We start from the raw sequence: 26,337 nt of genomic DNA on the forward strand, positions 1-26,337 counted from the left end.
TGGCTAGAAAACTGTCTACAGGTGCATGAACATTTTGCAAGAGAATCAAGGTTGTTTTCAACAATTTCATTACATGTTTAAACATTGTTTTAATGTTTTACGTGTAGCTAACAGCTAATCGCTGTTTAGAACGTTGTCGTTCTCTATTTGCGAATGGCCCCTATATTACAACTCAGAACTGCAACAGAAGACCAAGGCTATTCACATTGCTTAAATTATCACACCTCTGTGCTCTTGAAGCACCGTGTTGATTGGCTAAGATTGTTAATGGCTCGGTCCAAGCCACTATGTTTGTTTCCTATTTACAGAGCCAGGGCTGTACATGAACACCAGAGTGTTTTGAGCGCAAACACTGAACAGACAGCTAAAGGACTGAGCAGCAATTGAATTTGACAAAAAATGTATGGGGTTAGAATTGTGGACTGCACCTTTAAATCCAAGTAGAAACCTCGCTTTGACCCTAGTCTTAACTGGGAAAAGGCAATCAGCAAAGTGTTTTTTTAACTTTTCACTAACCAATCAGCCTTGCATATTAGGGAGGATGATATGTCAACATGCTCTTTTGATGAATGCTTCTTGTCTTTATGTTGTATGTTTTTACCCATCAGGCTTTGTGTGTCAGGACCCTTTGCTGCGACAGCTGCGATTAGATCGAACGGGACAGGAGCCAAGCCTCAAGTGCCAGACCCAGAGGGCTCAGGTAGGCACTGCTTTAAACTCTACTCAAATTATGAAGTACAAAAGGTATTTCAAGTTTAGTTTGTATACCTAAGTGTTGCTACGATACAGCTCAAATTTACATGTAGTGTTAACACTCTGGAGTTGAGAACAACAACGATATTTAAGACTAGATCAGTTTCATCTTTGACACTTTGTTTCATTTATTAAATGTATTTATTAAATTATTTGATTCTGTTCTTAGTCATAATATACTGTTCAGTTATCTTCTTTAAAAAAGCATTTAGCAGGGCTACCATTTTGTTTTCTTCTGGATTACTTAATATTCACGACGTGCAGGAGTAGGGTCCCCACTCTGCATTTGTAAACTATTTTGTGAGCCATCATCAAATAAGCTGGTAGAAGATGTGCACTGTCAGCAGGGTATGATTTAGGCCTACAGTCAATTTGAAGTCCTTTTACACATCGGGTATTCTCCTTTGCCGTTTCCGTGCTGCTGTGGCACTTAATGGTAGTCTATTGGTTACTTTCACACTACGCCATATAAGCACACAAAATTGATTTGGAGTAGCCCCAACCTTAGATCTAAGTGGGTGGATTTTAAAATGGGGACATGTCTTTCACAATCCCGGCAAACAAGCAAGAGCAGTAGCCTAACATTTATGGTTATTTCACCCCAATTTAGGACAATTGCCTAGCCATCAGAATACAGTATGTAGCCTAGTTGACCTGTGATTGTGTTTAGGGAGTCTTTGATTTAGATTGGTTTTATTATGTTTTATAAGGCTACGTTTCAAAGAGCTCATCTTAATTCCTTTGTAGGACAGTGCATTGAAATAAAGGATATAGTTTTATTATTCAATACACCATTCCATAGTAGGCTAGGTCTACACTGTCGGCCTGCTTCTTCATTTTGGTTATCATGCCCCAGTTCACAAAATGTGCTGTACACCATCATTGCAATCATAAGTACGGACATATGGACCAAGCATTGGTTCATAGACATGCTTCTCAATAGCGAAGATGACAACTGAAATTTAAGGGACAAAAAAATGCTACAGTGAAACAATATAATTATCATTGAAACTACAAAGCACATTAACTCACACGGTTATGTTCACTTCACACTAGCCCTCTCACATCATACATAAACTTGCTTAGAACGAAGTGCAGACAGTGGGTGCGACGCTTTCTGAACACCCTTTTTACAATGTCAGTGTGGTGACAGACATTCATGACCGACATTTTTTTTCCCGACTGCTCAGCCAAAGATTCAGTCCATGAAGATGAGCTTTCTTCCCAAAACAACTTTAATTACACACATGTAAAGTGTTTGAGAGCATTGTTTTACAAGTCCCATCAGCATGGCACAATTTAAATTCCGCTTGAGCTAACTTTCAGCTATTACTACTTACTTACTTGTCAGTGCTATGAAATTCTATTTTTTACAGCCCCAATTATCTGCGACAGTAACAGTATGTTTTTGTAGATTTGATATATTTTCGATTAATTTTATAATAAACTGTTTTATATCATATTAGTGTGTCTTATTTGTTATAAAAAAAGTTAGAGAACACCCAGATGTCTCTGCTATCAGGGTTTCTTTGCTGGGCCATTCAGATTCCCTAAAACTTGACTTCTGTCCAACACGTGTATGTGTAATAGCACTTGATGCGAGACAGATAATTAGATAATTGTACTGATTCAAGATAGAGAAGTGTTAGTCAGATGCAAGAATAGAAGTAGGCTTCGGTACCAAGCCCCCCTCAGATCATTGAGTGTTATTACATTTGAAAGGCCAAGCCATTAACTAACGACTGGTCAGTCGGGTTCCTGAAAAATAAATACGTCTGGTTTGTCCTAAAATTCCTGGATACATCTGTTTTCCTGCAGTGACAAAGGCTTCTCGCTACTCTAGCATGCTATATGAGTGCATACATGCAAAGAACAATTCCTTCCTTGTTGATGTTGCCCCATTTGCGGAGTATCATTACTTCACACGCTGAGTTTTATCTGAAAGTTGTATTGGTCTTCCTGATCTCGACTTGTTTGTTGATTGCTACAACAACATTTGAGGAGTCAGAGAATGTATCATCCTCTGGACTGAATGTTAAATTCCTCGTGATTGTGGTTAGGGGCCTAATTTTCCTCTGACAGACACATCTAGCTTGTTTCATCTAGCTAGCCTGTACCACACGCAAGTCTCCAAACGTGATTGTGAAATATTTGATTCCCAGATGAATAAAGTTGTATTTCAAAATTAGATTACTCATAAGTCCAATAGTCGCCTAAATCTACATACTTCATCATTACTCCCGACGTCTTCATTCACTCTAATGTTGCACACTTCTAGTGGAACAATCGTTAACTACATCTCTAACAGCTTCACCCCACATTACAATCCAACACTAACATGAATCTTAAAACCTTCTCTTATTAAAATGCTTTATCAAATCCACTGCCAAATAAAACGTCTTACAAAAATGTACAGGTGGACTTAGTTCATTCTCAGTCATAGCAATGACAAAGTGATTACATGATAGTACGTTTCAGTTTCTGGGAGGAACGAGGGCACACAGGGTAACGAGGGACCACTCTTAAAATGAAAATGTAATCCAGGCTCAATCATTTCAAGGAAAGATTTGCAGTGTTGGAAATGGCTAGGAAGATGTAACACAAGTTTGGTTCAAGTGCAACATTATAATGAACACATGGAAAAACATCCATACAACTCTCTAAATTACGCACAGTTTCTCTAGTTTTCTTTTTTACTCAAATGTTCTGTTTGTTTTGTTTTGTTTGCTCTTTTTGTGTTTTGTTTCAGTTTTTTTTTTTTTTGTCTTTGCCCTATGTAAAGCGTCTTTGAGTACCTAGATAAGATATAAGTTGAAAGTATTATCATTATTATTATTAAATTACCTCTACATCAAGATTTAGGATTACCATGACTTTTCTCCCCTTAAAATAACCACTTTACTGCAGTGTTATAAAATGAATTGAATGACATTGAGGTAAATCTGATTTTATTAGCAAAAGTAACATGCACTTTCATGATGTTTCCAGCGACAGAGGCCTTACTCTGCCAGCAGCTCAGAGAAGGGGGGAGACAAGAGGGAGATCCAGGGAGAGAGCACACTCAGCCTTACATCCGAGGAGGTACTCACTAGTGCTCTGCTGAAAGCATTCACCAGCATACACTGTTGTGACCCTAAGAGCAACAATATATCCACACTCATGAATTTGTCATTTGTATCAATGTGACTGGTAAACAGGGTTGCAAAGCCATTGGAAGAATTCCATTCAAGTTTACAGTATGACATGTAAAGCCATCTAGCCAACATCGCTGTGAGATCTCTGGTTTCAAGCAGTGCTTAAGATCTTGTCACTGATCTTGTCAAAGTCTCATTCTCCATGTATGACGGTAGGCTTTAAAGTTAATCTACTGTTTACTGTCTTGTGTCTATGGACAGACAAAGGTACTCAGAAGAATTCAGGAAGAATATGAGAGGAGAGGTGGTTTTGTACGGATTTTTCCCACTTCAGACACTTGGGAGCTGTACAGGTAAGGAAAGTTGAGTTGTACATTGTCTGTATATCTGTCTTGAAAGAAACAAATGCACAAAAATGGTTGAAAAAAGTGTTGTTAGCTTTGTCCTTACAATTCCCCCAAAAGTAAAAAAAAAAAAAAAAAAAAAACACTGCTGTGGCACATTATGTTAGTTAATCCTAAATGATAGTGTTTAAAAAGCTAATTCATCATTAGAAAACCTTTGCCCAATTATGTTTGTGCAGCTGAAGACTTAAGTGCTGTTAAAGGAAGCAATAAAAGAGGCCGTCCTTGGGCTACTCGAGTATCTGGAGCCTCAGCACATGTGGATCTGATTATGGTCTAAAAAGGGTCAGAATGAAAGAGCTTTTATTCAGAAACATGGCAGTCTATTATGTGCCTGTACAGGTGATTAAGATGCAGTAATGAACAGTCTTCCTCTCTAAATGTATATTAAATCGTCAATATTTCATTCACAAACATTTTCAGCGTATTTCTCTACAAGAGACAAATTTGGAATTTATGAAATACTCACAATTATGTGGGTTAATTTAATAAAAACGGAATGGGAATATCATGAATTGTTCAAAAGGGGTGATACTTTTAGTGATCAGTGTAAAGAAAAATACAGAAAACATGAGCTTGTGGGGGAGGGATTCAAATGAGTTGCAACTACTTAGAGTAGGATAAGAAAAACAGCAATATTCTTCAATATTTATTTGTATTTAAGGGAATGGTAGTCAATAAGGATGACAGATTTAAGAAAACATTAACAGTGGCTAGTTCACATGAAGAATACATATATTTATTTAAGCCTATTTCAGATTAGAGACCTAAAATACATTTTATTCAACAGATTTCTTTCCATTTAATACTGACTTATTATTATGAACGAAGGATCTTTTATATACATAATCAGTATAATATGAAAGTTATGTATATCAAATATTATATTAAAAGCTAGGAATACAATCAATTCATAATATCACTGAACAGTCAATTGTTCTGAATATTTTAAAGTAGACTTCATAGTAGAAGTCTGTCGAGAAGTATACACACACATATACACACACACACACACACACACACACACACACACACACAGACACAGAGAGAGGAGGGTAAGAAAGGGGGGTAGGAGAAATGCCTGCCAGCTGTCGTGATAGATTTTCTCAGAAGTCTAACTGGCTGTAGCTACCCAACCTAGGCTAAACACCATTGCATTGCGCTGCCAATCTATTAAAAGGATAATGCAACATGAAGAATGTGATCTGTGCAGAGACTTGGCTCCCCAGTGTCTATGGATATTAGGGAGAGAAGTGAGCCCTGTGTGAATCGTGTCAAACTCTTCTGTGCTCCTCTGCCCCTGCACTGAACAAGAAGAACAAGAAGAACCCAACCCTTCTGAACTACACATGTCTGAGACAATGACATGAGTTTATTTCACACAGTGTTTTAGTGGCAGTCTGCACCGCTCTACACACGCCACCCAAGTTGACCACACAGAAGAAGTGGTTTTAGAACCGGCGCTTCTGTGTCCCTATCAGCATAGGAAGGAAAAGACATTGACAAGGACACGGGAAAAGACAGGGAAAAACTGAATACCAAGGAGAAGCCCCACTGACTGCCCCTTCGGTTCAACAGTTAAGTGCGGTTGGACTCATTTAACTGTCTGGGATGCAAATGTACCCCTCTCGATGTCTGAGACTCAGAGAGAATCCGCAGTACACAGTTTCTGTCAGCAACTACAGCAGAACATAGTGTTTGTAAAAACAGCCAACTTTCTTTAGGTATCTTTGGTCAAAGTATCATAAAGGCTAAGTTCACACTGCAGGCAAAAGTGGGCCAAATCTCCCAAAACCACACAATTCACATGGAATCTGATCTCAAATCACATGGAATCTGAACTCAAATCACATGGAATCTGATGTCAAATCACATGGAATCTGATCTCACATCACATGGAATCTGATCTCAAATGACATGGAATCTGATCTCAAATCACATGAAATCTGAACTGAAATCACATGAAATCTGAACTGAAATCACATGGAATCTGATCTGTTCAGCTCTGATTTGAACCACTTGCATATGTTTTCCTTAATCAGATACAGGTCTGATTTCTGGCAATGCAACTTCAGTCTGAACAGTCGTATGGGGATTCATGCAACTTTAACGTCACTCTAGATCGACATTAGTCAGAATGATTTGCTGCTGGGAATCACTCAATGAAAACAAACATGGAAGCCAGCTGCGATGGAGGTGGTCCACACACAGCCATTGCCCAACAAAAAGCCTCTCTTTCTCCTCATCATTGCTATCATCTGCTCATAACTTATAAATTAAAACATAAATAAGTATCCTTGATGTGTATCTTTTCGTAAATGTATCTTCTTTATTTCATGACATTAAAAGGGGTGAAAGATTTTATATTTGTGTTGTGTTTGTGTCACTCACTCATAAGGAAGGCTAGACTAGGTGTTCCTATTTTATTTATTTATTTTATTTTTCCTTTGTACTGTAAATTGTAAGTCCTTTGAGCACAGTAAGCCTTTTGTATTCATACTGGAACTATGTTTAATGATGGGACAGAACCCAGTTCTCCACTCTTGACAAGCTCTTAAGATTTTAAGCAAGATTTTGATATGAACTGTCTTTCTGTCCTTTCTTAGTGGTTATCTGGAGTACAAGACAAATATGAACTCCATGCTGGCCAACAAGTTGTTCTCTGGAAGGTGAGCCTCTCCACCATGAGTCGGAACCTGACCTGAACCTCTCCTCTACCCCCCCCCCCCCCCCTCTCCTCTCCTCTCCTCTCCTCTCCTCTCCTTCCCTGGAAGGTGAGCCTCTCCACCATGGGTCGGAACCTGACCTGAACCTCTCCTCTCTCCTCCCTCTCCTCTCCTCTCCTTTCCTCTCCCCTCCTCTCTCCTCTCCTTTCCTCTCCCCTCCTCTCTCCTCTCCTCTCCCCTCCTCTCCTTCCCTGGAAGGTGAGCCTTTCCCTAATGGTTCGGAACCTGACCACCTTCTTTGAGGAAGAATGCTGTGCTCATGCCTTGCATTAACAGTAGAAGATGGGAATACGGGAATGTTATCCCGTTTCCTAGAAAGTACTGTCTGCCTATGTGGCAGTGTATATTTTCCTTCACTGGAGGAAAAAGAAAATGTGCGGCCACAGAAAACGCAGTGTAACAAAAGCTGCTCATATTTCTACCAGAAAGTTTTTGCTCTGCCATACCTTATGTATATGATCCATGAAAAGGACTGTTCCTGTTGGAGGTTGTGTTTCACTTAACACTGATAGGAATTGTATAATGTGAAGAGTTTGTGATTATAATGTTTTGCATTCTTTTCTCTCGTTTTTCAGATATGGGAAAGCGGCCACGGCCTCGATATCACGGTTGGTGGTCCAGTTCTCTAACTGATGTTAGCACTCATGCTGCGCTACATACAGACACACACTCACACACACACACATACGTCGTCTTTTCTTGTCAGAAATAATCCCATAACTCACCATTCCTAATTGCGAGTGGTTATGTGAGGAGCTGTGTGTGTGCTTTGCATGCGCTGTAGAGCGAGCGCAGTTGCCGTACTGGATGGGGATGGCTGCCAGGCCGATCATGGGCTGCAGTATGAGAAGAAGCTGCTTAGCCTGGAGGCCCGGTGCCTGAGGAGAAGACACACAGCCAAGAGAAGAACTAGCAGCCGGAGAGGAGCTGGTTAGTTTCATTCATCACACACACACACACACACACACACACACACACACACACACACACACACACACACACACACACACACACACACACACACACACACACACAGACACATATATATGGCTAGCAAACCAAATCATTTCATACTTCACTTTACATGCAATTTGGGGGCAGTGCATCACTGGATTTGCCCATTTCTACCTCCTCTCTGTTGCAGAAGTAACCAAAAAAAAGTTTGGCCAAGATGTCAGAGGCTATAGGCTACATGTAGCATGGAAACATTTACATGATTGAAAGATATCTAGACGGCCATTAGTGTCTCCATCAATAACAATTGATTTATGTGACATTAACTTAGTCGAGTTAGATAGCAGATCTTCATTTAAGCACTCAAGCTTTTGATCGAGCTGATAACGTTAACTGATGGACATGATAGCCAAGCTGACTTTGCTGTTCATGCTACAGTGACTCACAATCACTTCTTGAGGTGCAAATTGGTATTATGAGAGAGAACAGACTGACGTTAGTTTGCATACTGACTTAGTAAACATGCTGGCCACTTAGTGCATTGGCATTTTTTACATTATGTTAAAGTATATACAATTATTACCTATAGTACTGTAGGTGAAACCGGGGTTATTACATTAAGTTAATTAAATCAGTCTCATAAAATGTAATAATCATTAAATTTAGTATTTAATATTTTATAATTAAATTACTAAACAATGGAAGGTTCTAGTTGTATCACTATGCTACAATCTATGTATGGTATCACAATACTAAAGTACTACAATATCACTACACAGTCTATAACACTTTATGAAACAACTAGAAAAGTGAAGGCATTTGAAGTACTTGATTGGCGGAAAATGGCTTTCAGTGTAATATTGGAACAATAACAGGCAAGACAATTGTTTAAGTATAATATTAACAATTTATTAAAAGTAATAAACGGTGATTAACAGTAATATAAAATCAGGTATAATCACAATACACTGGAGTAACAAAACGAGCAAGGCACAAAGTGGAGTTGTGAACGAGGTACGCTGTTTCAGCAAGGCTGAGGAGAGTGCGTTTGCTTCCTCGTCTCTGTCTGTGTGTGTGTGTGTGTGTGTGTGAGCGGATGCGTGCGTGTGTGGGGATGCGAGTAAACGCGGTCGCGCGCTCAATGGAGAGATGGGGGAAGTGAAAGGAAGGCTATGCGCAAGCGCACAGGTGAGGGATGCTCTGTGCGCAAAGTCAATCGTGTCTCAGAATAGTCACCGGATGCGGCTGCGGGTCCGAGACAGGAAACTTTAGTTTGCTTAGGCGCAACTTTAGTTGGGGGGAGGTACACGAGTATGGAATGCCTAGAACAAAGGATTTTGCCTTAAGGACAAATCCTGGTTGGGCCTTAATTCAAATACTACGATCTTCGACAACACTGAGATTGCAATGTGTGCGTGTATATGTTCGTGTGGTGATGCAAAAGGGAGTTAGAGAGAGAGAGAAAGAGATAGAGAGATAGTGCATGCACAGTCCTATCTAATTAACTAGCAAAAGAACTAAGCAAGATTATTAACGGTCAAAGACCGGATAGCTTGTGAAATTACAGTTTGCATTTAGATCTTAAACTAAATCAAATAACAAAACTTATCACACAGATTAAAACATACATGTAAAACTAAATTCTGCCCAGATATCAGCCTTACTTCGATCGCTCTTGCGTGGCGACCAAGATGTTTTCTGCGGGTTTCCGTGGAGCAGCGTGGAACGCAGGCTTCTGGAAATGCCGGGTTTCTTCCTTCTTAATCAGTCCGTCGACTGGACTCTGGTACGGCCTGGTGAGGGTCGGGGTGAGTCGTGAAGGGGATGAAGAATTCTTTCCGTCGACTTGAATAGCAGGGAGGAGGGATCCGGTCGCCTTCTCCTATTCAATTAAACTGCGGGGCTGCAGCGTATTATATCGATATACTCAGGTTTTTTACTAGCGATTTCAAATAGATTAGAACTTTGATCAGAAGTCCTATAAGCTATGAGTCGTCGTGTCGTCCTTTGTCCTGATGAAGGGTCATCTGCAGGGAGGGGTGTCTCTATAAGATGGATGGACTTCACTGCAGCGAATCCAAACGAGAGAGAACGAGTTTTGGGTTTGCCGCGGTGATAAAGGGCAAAAACGCGTCACCAGTTTTATGACCTTGGTTGCGGCCAATAAAGAGTCAATGAAAGGTAGATAAGGAATGAAAGGTGATAAGGGACCTCTGGGTAATGTAGTCTATGGTTAGACCACCTACAGTACAAAACTTTAAATATGTTTTGTAACTTGCTTTGGATAAAAGAGTACAAAATACATAATACAAAGGTGCTAAATTCGTACACATATGCATATAAGCCTTCACTTTTCTTCACACACACAGAAAGTGTTATTATACAGCTGCAAACTTTGGGATGCCATAAACGATACGTTTGGGAGACAAAATGTCACAAAACACTAAATAATTGATTGCATAAGTCACCTGTGATGTAAATACACATTTCTTGCTATTTTAATTCACTTATTGTCATATTAGTCTCAGGCAGAAGAAGAAAGGCTGCGCTATACCAGTGCATTTTCCATGTAAGATCTCTTTTTCTTTGCCTGTCACTGGGATATCCCATATCATTAATATATATATACACATACAATCATCAGTAGTCTTGTGTTACGCAAATTAATACCTTTAAAGCCTATTTCCACCCTCTCCTGTTGATCTGCTGCTGAGCTAAACAGGCTTTCAGTCACCTGCTCTGTTCTGCTTGGGTTCTGGATGGATCGACTGCATCAAATACAATAAAAAGGATTTCAATGTAGCCTAATTAATGTTGAATACTAGCTGGCTGTTTCACAGCTACACGCTACACAATGTTATGAATGCAGTAAAGGATTGGATGCAATTCCTAGGAGCAAGTTGTAATATTGCAGAATTATCTTACAGAAAATGACAGGACAAATGTTATGATTGCGTATCTAGGAGAAATCTGGGAAAACAAATGCTACAATATATGAAGGCTGTCTTATTGTATATTGTAAACAGGTGATTGGCCACTATTTATTTAGCCATTATTTGCTCAATAATTCTCAAACAAGGCAAGTCATTTTTATTTCATTGTGATAGTTACATTTAACTATGTAGTAGTAGTATTAAGAAATGCTGTTTTTATATTGTCGTTAAAAGTGAATATAGAGGATCTGTCTTAGTAGGTAAAACTGAATAACTGTATAAGCAGATATAATATTTAGAATTAGAATTTAAAATCACTTTTCATGATCTCTCCTGACTGCTCAGCCAAAATGTTCAGATTGCTAATGCTAAACAAAGGGGAAAAATGCTGTTTGCGTATTCGGTACCAAAACAATGCAGTTGTGTCATACTGAGGTAGGAGTATGTGTGGTAGTCTACTTCCACTGTGTGCAGTGGTAGAGACTTAAAGCAATGTCATCTCCATCTTCCCTATCAACACTTCTCAATATACTGTTTGATCAAATTAACTAATGCTTGTCCTTCATTACAAAATAGCCAGAGAACTCCCAGATGTCTCTGCTACTGTTTGCTGGTTCTATCAGATACGCTTCACACACAGTGGCATTATCCCCTTGATTTGAACACTAATGTCTTTCTTATATAATCTTTCCTATAGCATACAGTAAGTCTATGTCATTTCTTTTATTTAAATGGCCCATTTAAAATCAGTTCTAACTTGCCCTGTGTCTCTTTATCCTTCGTTCTGCTTCAGCCAGGAGATGTAGGGGAAACCCTTTTGTGAGCAGTGGAGATGAGGAAGGTGAAGAAGCAGAAGATGGAGCACCTGTGGAGGGTGATGAGCAGAGGAGGCCCTCTGGTCTGTGTCCCCGCAGAGTCCTGGCTGAACGGGGGGATGCAGCCCTTGTTTCAGGACATGCCTCAGCTGGCAACAAGCCACATGTCAACCTACTGAATGTCCTTCAGCAAGGCTGGCACCTCAGGTCAGACTTTTCATTTGACTCACTAAGGGTGAGACTTGACTTGAAACCATAGAAGCCAAGCTTTTAAGATGGTTTCTTTCACAGTAGTTTGTTTGTGACTGTTAGTAGCCCACTTAAGCTTGAAGCTGCTTCAGTTTTGTGCTGTGTTTCTACCTACCTATTTGAGTTTTATTATTCCAATCTATTCCCCTTTCATTTGACCACTCTGTTCCTCTGATGAACGTTGGTTCTCTTTGCCCTCTCTCCACAGCAAGAGATCGCATCGAGGCTGTTTTCATTTGTGGGACCTCACTGCTGTCTGTTCTAGCAACAGCCTTTTAATATTCAATTTGTATATTCAAGAATCGTTTAAAGACCCATCTCCTTAAAACTCATCTGTCATCTTAATGTATTTGTCACATTCCCCTACATTTCCTTATTATTATTATTATGATTATCATTATTATTGATATTATTATTAGTAGTAGTATTATCTTCATCCCTCTATGCATGTTCCTGCTATCTCTTGACTTCTCACTGGTCTCTCTCCCTTCCGGCTACTTCTATACAGTAAAGTGCAAGCTCGGATGGCCTTCTCTTGTTACCTCCAGCGTGTGAAGAAGAGACTTCAAACTGAGAGCAAAATGAACTGTACAACACCTTGGCCAGAGAAGGACAATGATCAAATGGTAAACAAAATCTTTATTTTAAATATTTATCAGTGACTTATGTTATTTTGTCTGTCTGTTAATCATTTACCCCTGTTAGTAAACCATGATATCCACATTATGTCTAACTTGAGCCGATGAGAAAATCTGTGACTAAATCTGTTTATCAGTACTGTAAAGTTAAAATGACGGTTTCTAGAAACGACATGTAAGACTGACAACTGTCAATGCCTTTAAAGAGGACAAATTGTTGTTAGAAGACAGAAAACTGGAACTTCAGTGAAAAAATTGGGAAACACTGATTGTGGGATCATGGAGAAAAAAGTTTAAAAAGGCAAAGGTTGCACAGAAGGTTTATAAAGTTAACAAGATAAGTCAATGTAGATAGCATGAAGTTCCCATAAAACCGCCTTTACCTAACTAGGCTTAGCACACCTAAAAGACTGAACACTTACATTAGCAGAAGATTCAGTAGCTTGCTATTGCTAGCTAGCTTGCTAGTTAAAACTTAGTTGTGTGAATGGCCGAGTAAAGAGGCACATACTTAAATATTGGATAAACAGAAAAACAGGACTTAAATTCTCTGATGGAAATTTCGTGTTCGCTATAATGTTATTGAATCTAGCTTATGTTATGTTTATTTTATCATACTTGCTATCTCTGCTGCTAGGCAACTAACGTTAGATAATGTTGAAGTTAATGAAAGTTGGCAAGTAAATGTCACTGGCTTACGGCAAACATCTCGACATTTCTTGAAAAAACATATATCTATATGGGATAGAATATCGGCCTGGCGAGTGATATCGGCCACGTCCGCTTTGTCATGTTTACGTTCACTTTCGTCTCTAACCACGGAAGAGAATGTCAAAAAATGTGGGCTCCTTAAGGCATATAAGCTATACTTGTGAAAAAAAATCAACTCTTGAGACCTAATGAAATAGTGTGAAATTCTTAAAGTTGTACTATCAGATTTGTTCTCTCTGAGATGAAGTTTAACTGTCATTTTAAACTGTAATTTCAAAGGCTAACACAGCTGGCATGACATAGTGTAACTACGGATTTTCACAGAGACCAAATCCAATGACCCTGTTTGTTTTGACCTATGCCAATATGAACTTGAGAGATTGGGTGTGACAAAAAGGCAATTTGAGGAAGGTCGTGTTCCGAAGTGGCGTTTACAGTTGAACTACCAGCGCTGAGCAAAATGTTGTATTTCCACCAACAATAGTACAATTACAATACAATACAGTTATAATAAACGTATTATATACAATGGGAAAAACACTAGGTCGACCTAAGTATATGGAAAAATCTTTGACTTTTTGTTTCAGTCAGAACCGCATGATCCTTTCGACACCGACTCCATTTCAAGATGATAATTTCTTTGACAGACAAAGTTGTCGGATTCTTCTGTCAGATGACATTTAAATGTATGTTTACATGCCAGCAGTTCTGTGCTAACATTGCTTCGGATAAACTAGATTAGCGTTGACTTCTTGGATGTTTCAAGTGCGTTACTGCCACCTACTGGAATCATTATGGGCACAAAAGTAACTAAAACAAAAAAATAATACCAATATATGTGTAATTAATATAAAGAAATAAGAAATGAATGTATTAAATGTTACGTTCTTGATTTTGTTCATAAAAAAGGTAAGAGCTATATTTGCATTTCCTTTAGGAATTACTATTGCTGGCAAAGCAAAAAATATTGTGATGAAGATAAAATTGCTATTGCACAAAAGTTCGTAATTTAAAAGAGAGTAAAAGCTACTAAAACCTTATCCAAGTATAAGCTTTGAAAGTTAGAAACAGTGGGCCTCATTCTCGAACGTTTTCTTAAGTGTCTTCTTTATTATCTTCTTCCGAACTTCGAAAGAAAAGATCTCCGCCGGATTCATCAACGCCTAGAAATGGGTTCTTACATAGCCGAAGTGTTCTCAACTGTGCTCCCCCGAATGAGGATTTTTAAATTGAACGCGTGTTCTCGTGCACCTGGATTTGCATACATACACGCCCCACCAGCTCCTTATAAGGGCACGCAACCGCGAAAGCAACTCGAAAGCGACAGTCATGTCAAAGCGGAAAGCGAGCACGGGTCGAGTAAACGCAGACCTAACTTCACCGGTGCAGAGGTGGAGGTACTGTTGCAGAATGTAGATATGTCCATTCTATTCCACTATGGCTATATTAACGCGATTGAATTTAGTGCTTATTTATTTATTCACTTACATGTGCAGTGTTCTTGTAGTGCTTTTATTTATTTTAGGACATCACGATGCCTCTTGAAACATGACTATAAATGTGAAACGTAATTGTTAATGATACAAATAGTCTCGTATTTATTATTATTATAATTATTTAAATCCGAGGATGTCTGTAGAGTTGATGTGAACGCAATCAGCAACGATTTCTCACAAATTCAGCCCTTAAGAAAAATCTGACTGATTTACGACTGCTATTTAGTTCAGAAAGAATCCCAAATGAGAAAACTTTCATGAATGCCAAATTTAAAAAAGCCACGTAAGTGGAGTTCAGAAGAAATGTCTTCCTAACTTGTACTTAACTGCGTTAAAAAATTAGGCCCAATATTTAGAAACATAGGCTGTTGTAAGGTTGTTACTGGGGTGGTTGTTTGTGTGTTGCTGTGGTCGTCAGGGTAGTTGCTAGGGTGTTGTAGTGTTTGTTGAGGTGGTTGCTTTGGTAATTGCTAGGGTGTTGCTAGTCGCACGGTGGTTGCTATGGTAGTTGAAGTGGTTGCTAGGGTGTCATAAGGGTAGTCATGATGGACTCCTCTCTCATTCAAATTTTCAATTTCAATCTCACAAATTCAAATGTAATTCAACATAACTCAAGAAAAACTTAGTTGTTTATGTTCGTTAAAGGAGCAATTAGGAGTTCTGTTCCAAAATTAGCAAGCTAACTACCTAAAAGGCATGCAAAACCCTTGCAAACACTACCAACAGCCCAGCTGACACTGCTAGAAGCTTGCCTAGACACTAACTGGTGTCTTTTGGCAGTATAGCTGGCAATGTCATGCTGTGAAAGCTTTTCTTCCATTTTTGCAGGGTATTCCAGCCCGTTACACAGAACTTCATAGGGCATATCCTGGATGGCTAGTGGGAAAGACACAGGTGTCTATCTGTCCTTCACATGACCATATGCTATCAAAATGAATTTGAGGATGGTACCAAAACTAGTGTCCTATAAAACCATACCTCAAAAAGTGTCAAATTGTTGCATAGTGTTACTTTAACTAGGTAGCTAGATAACTAGTTGTTCATATTAGGTTAGCAGGAACATTTTCACAATTGCAAACTTGCTACTGGTAGTCTGCAACGTCATTGTGGCTAGCTTAGAAACCAGCTTTCTCTCCAAGCTAACTAATGTGCAGCCTACTTGTTTCGTTCCTTAGTCTGATAATCACAAGCCAGGAACGCCCATAAGTGACCTGTGACAAGGGTTTGTCTCTCACCTGTGTCATCCGAGTGACCGTACAGTAAACCAAACAGAGTATTTCCTGTAGGTGAGAACATGTCTGACACGGACAATCTCCTGTTTTGTGCCACAGGTGTGAAAGGGTATTTTCGTTTCATTTTATGGTCTCTCCAGAAATGTTCTATTAAATTCAAGTCAGGGCTCTGGCAGGGCCACTCAAGCACTCAAGTTGTCCCTAAGCCACTCCTGCATTGTCTTGGCTGTGTGCTTTGGGTCATTGTCCTGTTGGAGGGTGAACCTTCAGCACTCTGGACCAGGTTTTCATGAAGGATATCTTTGTACTCTGCTCTGTTCAGCTTTCCCTCAACCCGACCAGTCACCCAGTCCCTGACACTGAAAAACACCCCCACAGTATGATGCTGCTACGACCATGTTTCCCCGTTGGGATGGTATTGGGAAGGTGATGTGCAGTGCCAGTTCCTCCAGACATGACACTTACAATTGAGGCCAAACATTTAAATCTTAAATATTCCATATGTGATTATTATTTATTTTCATATTACAGCTTTTAATTTGATTTGCAAGAGCCTTTTCAGCTAACAAGCCACTGCCACTAATGTTAATCCTTGCTCAAGCTCATTTAGCAAGTGCCATATTCCTCTATCAATAGCTTCAGTGCATCTTTGCAAGATGGAAGGAGTATTATCAGTAATGGAGTGAAAAACATTCAACCAGCGCAGTGCATGTACAACAACCCTGATTTCCCAAAGTGACCTTGCAGTGTTTCTGTGATGGTGCATGTTTATTGCACTTGGTTGCGTGAAATTGTCTTATCTTCGGTAGTCTTATTGATGTGACAGAAACTCACTAGCTGTATGGATTTACTGATGTCTATCTTTTAACCCTCCACTCTTTGAATTTGTTTGTTAGTGGTCTGCAAAATGAATGATTACATTGGTGTGTTAGCTACGTAATGTAACATGCTTGCTATGGAGGACATAAATATGGCATAGCACCTTTGGAAAACCTTAATGGGTTTATATGATGGGGCAGTTATATCCACTGTCATATCATATCCACTGAACATTCTGCAGAATGGCTTGGTCACCATCATGCTGATCTGCACATCATCTCAATCTAATTTCAAACTAAACCAATGCATCTGGGGATGAGGGGGCTCTTATTGATGGGTCCATTAGATAGATAGATAGATAGATAGATAGATCTGCATGACCTTAACGTAACCAACCCCTTACTCCTTTGTAGGAACTGATCATTCGCTTTTTGAAACGAGCAGCTAGCAATCTTCAGGAAGACATGAAGATGGATCTGCCTAGTACCCAGCTGCCTCTACACGACCGCTGTCGGATCCTCTCATTCCAGCTGGGAGAGTTTATACACTGTTACAACAAGGCACGGTGTCCTTTAGTTTTCTATTTGAATGCATTCTAGTGATTTGATTTTTAACTGTTGGTGACTATGTGAATGCAATGCATTTTTTACACTGATGAAATGACACCCTTTAATGTATTCATAGTGTACTGAAACAAATACCCAGGATGGAGATGAACATTCCCAAGACTCCTTTACAAATATATTTTCTGTTATGCAGCATACAACATTTATGACTTTAGGCAACTCTGACAACTTAAGAAAGGATACACAAGTATTCATTTCAATGGTCATTTCAGTAGTCCCAGAGTTTCTTGACATTTATTTTGTCCTCCCAATTTCTATGAATGACCAAAGGAGACACAGCAGATGGTTCAGAAGCTGGAGAAGATCAAAGATGAAGAACGCTGCATAAATCGAAGTGTATTCCAGGAGTTTATTGTAAAAGCCAGGTTGGTGTAATAAATGACCCCACATCTCTGTGATTAGTGGCACGTATATTTAAACCCTTTCATTTAAGAAAAGAAAATAATTGGTAGAGCTTTTATCAACTTTCAATTTGTTCTGTTCTAGTGAAAACGACTTGGAGGAAGTGCTGACCTTCTACACTCAGAGAAACAAGTCTGCCAGCGTGTTTTTGGGAACCACATGCCCCAACTCTAAACCAGAACATAAGGGGGACCTCTGTCCTGGCTCGGGAGAGCCAGAGGGAGTGAGGCATGCAAAGTGTGAGTAGGATGGAGCACAGAAATATATTTGAACTCTGACTTCTGCCCGTTTAAATCACTGAAAGATGGTAAAGCAGTCAATTGTATACAACAAACATATAAAAATACTGAAAGAGAATTCCCCTTATTTTGGGGTACAGAAGAATTTTCACTGATGCCAGTTAATGCATCAGACTACATGATGTTGTCTCCCTCAAATATTCTGATACAGGCATGTTCAATAATATTAATTACTGCCAATTTGTATTTTGCTGAAGCAAATGTCAAAGAGTTTGTTTGCATTTATGGATACATTTGTGTAATTGACAGCTAAAACAGATGAAGAGATGGGTTCACATTTTGAGAGAAACCAAATGAATGGCCACAGAATAGGTGATCCAAAAGATCAGTAGTCTAACTACATGACTAAAGTAATGTTTGTAGGATTTGGCTCAAATATTGACTTCTATTAGAAATGAGGTGACGTCTCCAAAATAGTTTGTTGATTATGTTATCATTGGTTTTGCAGATTTTGCCACATTCTATTCCCTTCTCAGTGTTTCATGCAGGCACCTGTACTCTTCTTGCATATGGAAGGGCTATGGCTATTCAGTGCATAGTTGGGAAGTGTTTGGTAGTGACTACAAGGACAGGGCAGACTAATGGATGATTTGGCTCGTGTAATGAGAGATTTGTTAAGGTTGGAAAGGCTGTGGTGGTATTCCTTTAATGGTCCTGTCTGCTACCTAGGGGGCTCCATGACGTCTGCTGCCTGTAAGGTCCAGGAGATGGGTGACCAAAGGGATGCAGCCCAAAGGGAAAATGTCTCTGAGAACGATGATCTCCGAACAAACAGTGGACTTCAAAGGGATATTAATATAATTGAGGTTCAGCCTCACAAGCTCACTACCAGTGAATTGCAAAGTGGTGTGTCAACAAGTGAAATGAAAAAAGCCTTAACCTGTGATCAAATGTATGCACATCATGGCTCTCCTCTACCTCAGGCCCAAAGTCACCCTCATTCTTACTACCAGCCCTCTACCTATTCCCAGCCTCCACCCCATCCCCTCAATCATGTTGAAAAGGATCATCATAGGCCTGTTTCTTCCATGCTCAACACCATGTGCTCCAGCGCAATGTCCGCCCCTGACACTGGTCCACTGCAGGCAGTGCGCTCATCTGTATCCTCTACTTCTGTGGACTCCTCCATGACAACATCGTCATTGTCCCTCCCCAGCACTTTACAGTTTGGTAGTAAGATGACTTCTGACCCCGGCTCCACAGTTTCAGGTAAAAACTGTTGTCTTTGGTTTTCCAAACTTGTCTTAGTCGAGACATGAGGCCATGAGCTACTTTACTTGTTACTTCAACCAAAGACTTCAACCAACCTGCAACCAGTGACAAACTTACCTCATCTCTGTTCTTTCATTTCCCCTCCCGAAACTCTGTCAGAGAGATCTAAGAGCAGTTTGAATAAGCCTAGACCTGGCTCTGCTAGAGTGCTGAAAGAGCTGGACTGCCTGTCGTCTCACCATAATCAGAAAGCTATCACGTCGGCCTTGCAAAATCTGGTGGAGAAGCAAGCGGCACAACAGTACTCAACCTCCAACCACATCACGTTGACACAACATGTGAGTGCTACATATGAAATGGTGATCATATTGACCTAATTATTGACTAAATGTAAATTTGATTTTTTTGTAAAAAGATGTTTCTGTGAGGCTGCACCACCTGATCAAGGGCTGATATTCTGCTGAGCAACATGGCAGCTAATAGGTGCTTCAGCAAGTTGTTAAGTTGACAGTAGGTTTTACCATGAATGTCTCTCCAGTGGTCAGAGAGGTCTAGCAGATGTGTTCTGCTGCTGAAACGTACTGTATATGAGAGGTATTTTGTAGGGCTGAAGTGGGACGTATTCATACAGGACTCATTCAGTACAGGCCTTTCAATTCAGTATACCCAAATAAAGCATTTTGCTTTTAGGTAAAAAACACTGCTCTATTCATGTCTGTGGCATGTCACCAAATTTGACACCGTCCTTTTGGGTACTTTGTTGTGATGCCCAGAATCTTCAAACTCATTGAGGCAAAAATCTGCCACTCTCTGATGTGGCACTATGAATCTAGCTGTCTGACTCCCCTGTTGCTACATGCTTATCTGACGATGCATGGCCGCTAGTCTCTCACACTGGATTTAGATGGCATGCATTGCTTTACGGATGACCGTAGGCGTGTCTGGCGCAAAGTGAGATTGACAGGTCAACAAGAAAAGTAAAACTTTTCGAGAGGCAACACATGCGTCAGCCAATCAAATCGCATTTATGCAAATACACCAGCACAGGCGCTAGCCAATCAAATCACGTTAATGCTAATATCCAAAGACCGCGATGCTGGAAAAAAAAAGATGGCGGACCAAAATCCGTAGATGGGTGTATTTATATATAAAAGAGGTGTGTTTGATTTTTTTTTTTGCTTGGATTTTTTTTTTATTTACCGAGAAATAGACACTGTACGATGTAAAAACCCTGTTTTTGTAACTGAAGAATAAGTCTGAGGGGGTTTGCGAGGTGTCTGAGCCAGCTATCTAATGTTAGCACATTAGCAAGGTAACTACCACAAGGTAAACAGCTCGCTAGTGGCGTGATTAGTGTCAATCTCACTATAAACGCCTCCATCATCAACGCATGCCGTCTGAATCCAGCATTACCAGGCCGTCAGAGCTAAGAGGCATTAGATTGCACTAAGAAGATGACAATAGACTGTATGTATAATGCGAAATACATGGACTGTAACATCAATTTGAACAAAAGTCTAGACCCAGACTTGAACACTAGCGCTAACATCACCAGTAAACCAGCTTGGTGTTAAGTGCTTGTGTTTTTAAATGTGCAGATAGTTTCTCTCTTTCGTTTTTTTTTCACCAATGACTAATTGATGATTCATTTTAATTAATTCATTAATTAATTAATTGATGATGTTTTATCTTGGTTAAGCTGGAGAAAGTTTTGTGACATCCATACATTTATATCAGAGATGCAATTTACCAAACAATCAATAGAGCTGTAGTTGTTGGGTGTTACAGAAATATAGAGCTGGGTGTCATCTGCATAGCTATGATAGTCGATTTTGTGCCTCCTAATTACACTACCAAGGGGTAACATGTATAAACTAAAAAGTAAGGGCCCTAAAATGGATCCTTGAGGGACCCCACAGGTCATACAAATATGTTTTGAGCTGTGGTCTCCGAGGGTGACAAAGTACTCCCGGCCAGTTAGATACGTCCAGGACCAGCAAGGCCAACCCAATTTTTAAGTCTATCAATAAGGATATCATGATCGACAGTATCAAAGGTTGCCCTCAGATCCAGAAGGGCCAAGACAGATAGTTTTTTGGAGTCAGCATTATTCCTGAGATCATTTACAACCTTGACTAATGCCGTTTCTGTGCTATGATTGGAACGAAAACCAGATTGGAAAGTGTCAAAGGCACAGTTAGCATCTAGGAAATTATTTAACTGTTTAAAGACTGTTTTTTCCAGGATTTTGTTTAGAAATGGAAGGTTGATGGGTCTAAAATTGTTTAGAACTGAAGAGTCTAAATTGCTTTTCTTCAGGCAGTTTTAAGTTCTGATGGGAAAATACTTGTAAGCAGGGAACAGTTAATAATGACTAGAATGTCCTTAGACACAGAGTTAAAGATGGTCTTAAAAAATGTGGTGGGAATGGGATCAAGAGGGCATGTAGACGGCTTCAGTTGTGACACTACCCCAGATTGCTCAGCATTTCTATATCAGCCAGTGCAAAAAAGCTCATACTGTTACAGCATGGTGGAAGGGGATCAGAAAACAAGACATTTGGAATTTCCTGAGCAATATTCATCCTAATGTTCGTTATCTTATCTCTGAAGCATGCTGCAAATTCCTCACATTTGGAGGTGGAAAAGAGACTATCATCTACTTTAGGTGCACGATTTATAAAGCTGTCAATTGTTGAAAAGAGCACCCTGGAATTGTTAGAATTTATAGATATCAAATTTGAGAAATTATCCTTCCTAGCATTTCTTATTGCTTTAAAAATATCAAGGTGGACCTGTAGCTTGGTCTTTCTCCATGTACACTCAGACCTTCTGCAAGATCTCTTAAGTCTCTTAATAATTTCCTCATTTCTCCATGGAGCTTTTTGTTGTTCATCATTACTTTGAAATTATCAGCTGCTGCAGAGTTAAGATAGTGTTTCTTAATAAAACATTCAGCACTATTTTTACCAGTGCTGTAAAGAAAATACAAAAGTGGTCGGGAAGAGCAAGATCACCGATAGACGATATAACAGTTGTAAGACCCTTTGTAATAACTAGATCAAGGGTGTGGCCCCGGTTGTGAGTGGGTTCAGTAATGTGTTGTGTAAAGTCCATTGAATTCAAGAGATTCATAAAATCCCTGGCCTTTGAGTCGTTCCCATTATCCACATGTATGTTAAAATCACCAGTGATAATAATCTTAACGTGGTTTGTGTGGATAATGGAGAGTAGTTCTGAAAAGTCTGTTATAAAAGTGGGACATTGCTTGGGTGGCCTATACACAGTTACTGTCAGAACAGGAGGCTGGCACTTTAGAACTATGGCATGATATTCAAACGAGGCAAAATCATCGGAGATGCTCCTGCAGCACAGGGCATCCGTGGTTATGGTGGCTGTCCCGCCCCCTTTTTTACCAGTTCTAATGGACTGAAAAAAGCTATAATTGGGAGGGGAAGCTTCAATAAGAGCTGCAGACCCATTTATGTTTAGCCAGGTTTCTGTTAAAAACATACAGTCTAATTTACGTTCACATACATTATAAGATCGCTAATGAGAAACGTTTTTCCTGATAGGGACCTAATATTTAGCATTGCCATTGAAATATTTTCTGGATAGAGTGACTGACAGGATGGAGGAATATGCCGAGGTAAAGATAGAATATTCGCTAGGCTTCTATTGTTACTATTGTATCTATGGCCTTTGTTTTTAACTATGCGTTGGGTAGAGATTCAAATTGGAATAGGATTATAGGCGCATGCCATAATATTATATGAAGCAGCCTATTCTGAGATAGTGGTGTCATATATTGCGGTCATATATTGCTCTGTAGAAACAACTTAGCAAGGTTCGATCAGTGCTTTATTCAACTTTATTTCGCCATGAATACAGATACTAGGAATTTGATTTGGTATTCTCCATTTGTTGGTGTAGTCTGATTAAGTGAGTTGTTCACTAGTTTTAGACAAACTATGAGATGTGTTAATCAGGAATCTTCATTATATAAAGTTCATTGGTCATTGTTGTTGTTTGCCATTAATGTTTGGTAAACATCACACTGCAAAGGCTTATTTACTTTGTCACTTCACATTCAATTTTTTATACTTCCCATGGCAAATTGTTATATGTGATTAATTTAGATTAGATAATCACAAAGCATGTAATTGATTAGATAATTTTTTTAATAGTTTGACAGCCCTAGTTATTATTTAAGGTATGTCAGGCTATACTGTAGCTCATAGGTCTATGTAAAACATTAAACAAACAAACAAAATAAATAATAGTTGTGCTATTGCAGATAACTTGATGTTTTATAAATAATGGTTGATGAGAGCTGTGGACTAGTTTGAGTACCTGCCCTCCAAAATGTCTATGCATGACTCCATTATGCTGAGTTTTGCCATGGTGGGTCACACAAATTATTAAAATCAGTTTGAAATTCCCACCTCCTTGCAGTTGACCAACCTGAATATTGCCAGTGGGGTTCTTGGGAAAAATAGTCTCCACCTCAGCCAAAGTCTTCAGAACTGGCCCATGAGAACTCTGTACTCTGGAACTAGCAGTGCTACCAGTGCTTCAAGGTAAGTGCAAAATGGTCATCGTCACTGAATTCTGATTAGCACTACACAACATGAATTTCCATTAGGACTCAAAATCACAATTTGACATTACTGTGTTAATACAGTAATAAAAAAGGTATTTCTATTACCGTTTGTGTCATTAGTCTAAGAAGCCTCTATGTGTCCTTGGCATCACTGGTATCAGAGCTCTGCAGAGTATTGCAAGCTACTGACACAACTGATACTGCGTTCAATATCTGACTCTTTGGACAAAAAAACACTCAGAAATTGTAATGCTTATTTAAAATAAGTACAGTCACAGACACGGGTGTATTGGTAGCATAACTCAGCAGCTGTAAGTGTAAATAGATTTACATTTCTTGAAGAAAATACCAGTGCATCCAAAGCAAAACATTTAAAATTACAGATGAACTATGGTAGTTGAGGTGGTTGCTATGGTTAGGGAATCACTATGGTAGGGATTACTTGGGTGTTTGTATGGTAGTTAGGGTGGTTGCTAGGGTGTCACTAGGGTCGTTATGGCAGTTGCTAAGGTGTTGCTAGGGTAGTTGGGGTTGTTGCTATGGTGGTTGTTAGGATGTCACTAGGGTAGTTATGGGGGTTGCTAGTTCAAGTTCAAGATGAACTTTAAGCTTATTTATACTGTATAGCACATTATCATACACAGAGGTTATTCAATGTGCTTTACACTTTAGGCTTGAGACAAAATTTGGCAATAGGAAATATGTTTAGCATAGTTATGTTTAGTTTCAACTCTGGGCACCAGTAGCTGACCAGCTCCTGCAGATCTAAGAGACCCACCAGGTTTATATTCTGCAAACATTTCAGAGATATATGTAGACCATTTATACTGATCTCAACTAAAATAATGTTAACTACCCTAGCAACATCCTAGCAATCACTACCATAATGACAACCTACCAACCACCTCAACTACCATACCAACACCCTAGCAACCACCAGAGAGAGCACATAACTCTAATCCTCAGGTCTTTGCACTGGGCTCCCAGTTAGATACAGAATTGAATTAAATGAATTGTATTCTTTTTTTTTAAAGCCTGCCAGTATACTGTATGTGTCAACTTCGAGGATATCCGAGATTGATCAATTGCATTAACCCATAACACAAGTTTCCTTGTTAATACAGAAATATGTAGACATAATGCTGTACTTCCATCAAAGGGGTCGTGATATTTTTTTGCTAGATAGATAAATCACTTGGACAGTGATGGTTTGTGAGTGGTGCAGAGACATTGATGATTTGCCAGGGTGAAATGGCAGTTACATACCCCCACTGCAAATGGCCTTGGGACATTCCTGACCAAAAAAGGCTGGCATGTCAGCCATGACCTTTTGCAAGATCTTGTAGAATAGTTACATCATAGATGTGTCAAGCTTCTCATCCAGATATTCTTTTGAAACTCCTGCAGTCAGAGGGCCACACCGGAATACATGACCAAGTTGGACAGGGAGGCCCAGAGTGTTTATCAGCTGGTCAGGGGCATACTACCTCAGGACAGCAACCAGTCTTCTGCTGGGAGCTACCAGCTTCATTTTGCCATCCAGCAGTTGCAGCAACAGAAGCGGACGTCAAGTCAGTTGCTGTGTCAGAGCCGCAACCGGCACCAGGTGAGACCCTATAAATCACAAACATCATTCACTGTACATACACACACATGATCACAGGAGACATCATGTTGTAATGGCTCATACTGTAACTCCGTTGATAAAGCAAGACAGGAACACTTCACAGTTGCTCATGTTTTTATTCTTACCTATATTGATGTTTTGAGGTATTGTTTGTTTGTTTATTTGTTTATTTACAATTTCTAGAAGTCATGTTGTTTATCATCTTATATTCTGCACATTTTGGTAGTCTCTTAACTTTTGCAAGAGTGTATAGTATGTGAAATAGAAAGGATGGAACATCACTCTCCACTACTGAAAGTTTCAAGTCTGAGTGAGTCATAAGGCTATTCTAGACTGGGATTGGTTGGCAAAACGTAACGTCCTTTCTGATTGCTCTGTGTCAGCTGCTTGTTTTGGTTATCGGCTGAGAAACCACCTAAATCCCTGGTGGGAAATGGTTCAGCTTAGGGCTGAACGATGAATTGCATTTGCGATTTAATCGCGATATGATAGAACGTGATTTTCTAACCGCAACGTTCGTGATTAAAAACGTGATCTAAAATAAAAAAATAAAATAAAAATATATATATTTTTTTTTTTTATATAATATATATATATTTTTTTTTTCTTAAGATGGTAAATTTTGCACACAGTGTTTAAAAAGTGCATGCCTTGTGTTTATTCTTACAATGACTTTGTTTAAATTACTTAAATGCACAGTGGCAA

At 39.4% G+C, this 26,337-nt stretch overlaps 1 protein-coding gene across 3 annotated transcripts in view; it reads left to right on the forward strand.

Annotated features, from left to right (window-relative positions):
- Positions 1-26,337, forward strand: part of ttll5 (tubulin tyrosine ligase-like family, member 5) — an 83,686-nt gene that overhangs the window by 37,005 nt on the left and 20,344 nt on the right. For all 3 annotated transcript variants that reach the window (XM_031580737.2, XM_031580736.2, XM_031580738.2), the window contains 15 exons: positions 609-700; positions 3,742-3,834; positions 4,149-4,240; positions 6,898-6,960; positions 7,593-7,625; positions 7,802-7,947; positions 11,698-11,926; positions 12,477-12,594; positions 17,278-17,424; positions 17,761-17,855; positions 17,977-18,131; positions 18,861-19,400; positions 19,563-19,741; positions 23,858-23,982; positions 25,413-25,611. In XM_031580737.2, coding sequence (XP_031436597.1) covers positions 609-700; positions 3,742-3,834; positions 4,149-4,240; positions 6,898-6,960; positions 7,593-7,625; positions 7,802-7,947; positions 11,698-11,926; positions 12,477-12,594; positions 17,278-17,424; positions 17,761-17,855; positions 17,977-18,131; positions 18,861-19,400; positions 19,563-19,741; positions 23,858-23,982; positions 25,413-25,611 — 2,306 coding nt within the window. The remainder of the gene's footprint in view (positions 1-608; positions 701-3,741; positions 3,835-4,148; positions 4,241-6,897; positions 6,961-7,592; positions 7,626-7,801; positions 7,948-11,697; positions 11,927-12,476; positions 12,595-17,277; positions 17,425-17,760; positions 17,856-17,976; positions 18,132-18,860; positions 19,401-19,562; positions 19,742-23,857; positions 23,983-25,412; positions 25,612-26,337) is intronic.

The sequence above is a fragment of the Clupea harengus genome, chromosome 14 (genome assembly GCF_900700415.2).
Source record: "Clupea harengus chromosome 14, Ch_v2.0.2, whole genome shotgun sequence".
Classification (NCBI taxonomy): Eukaryota; Metazoa; Chordata; class Actinopteri; order Clupeiformes; family Clupeidae; genus Clupea; species Clupea harengus.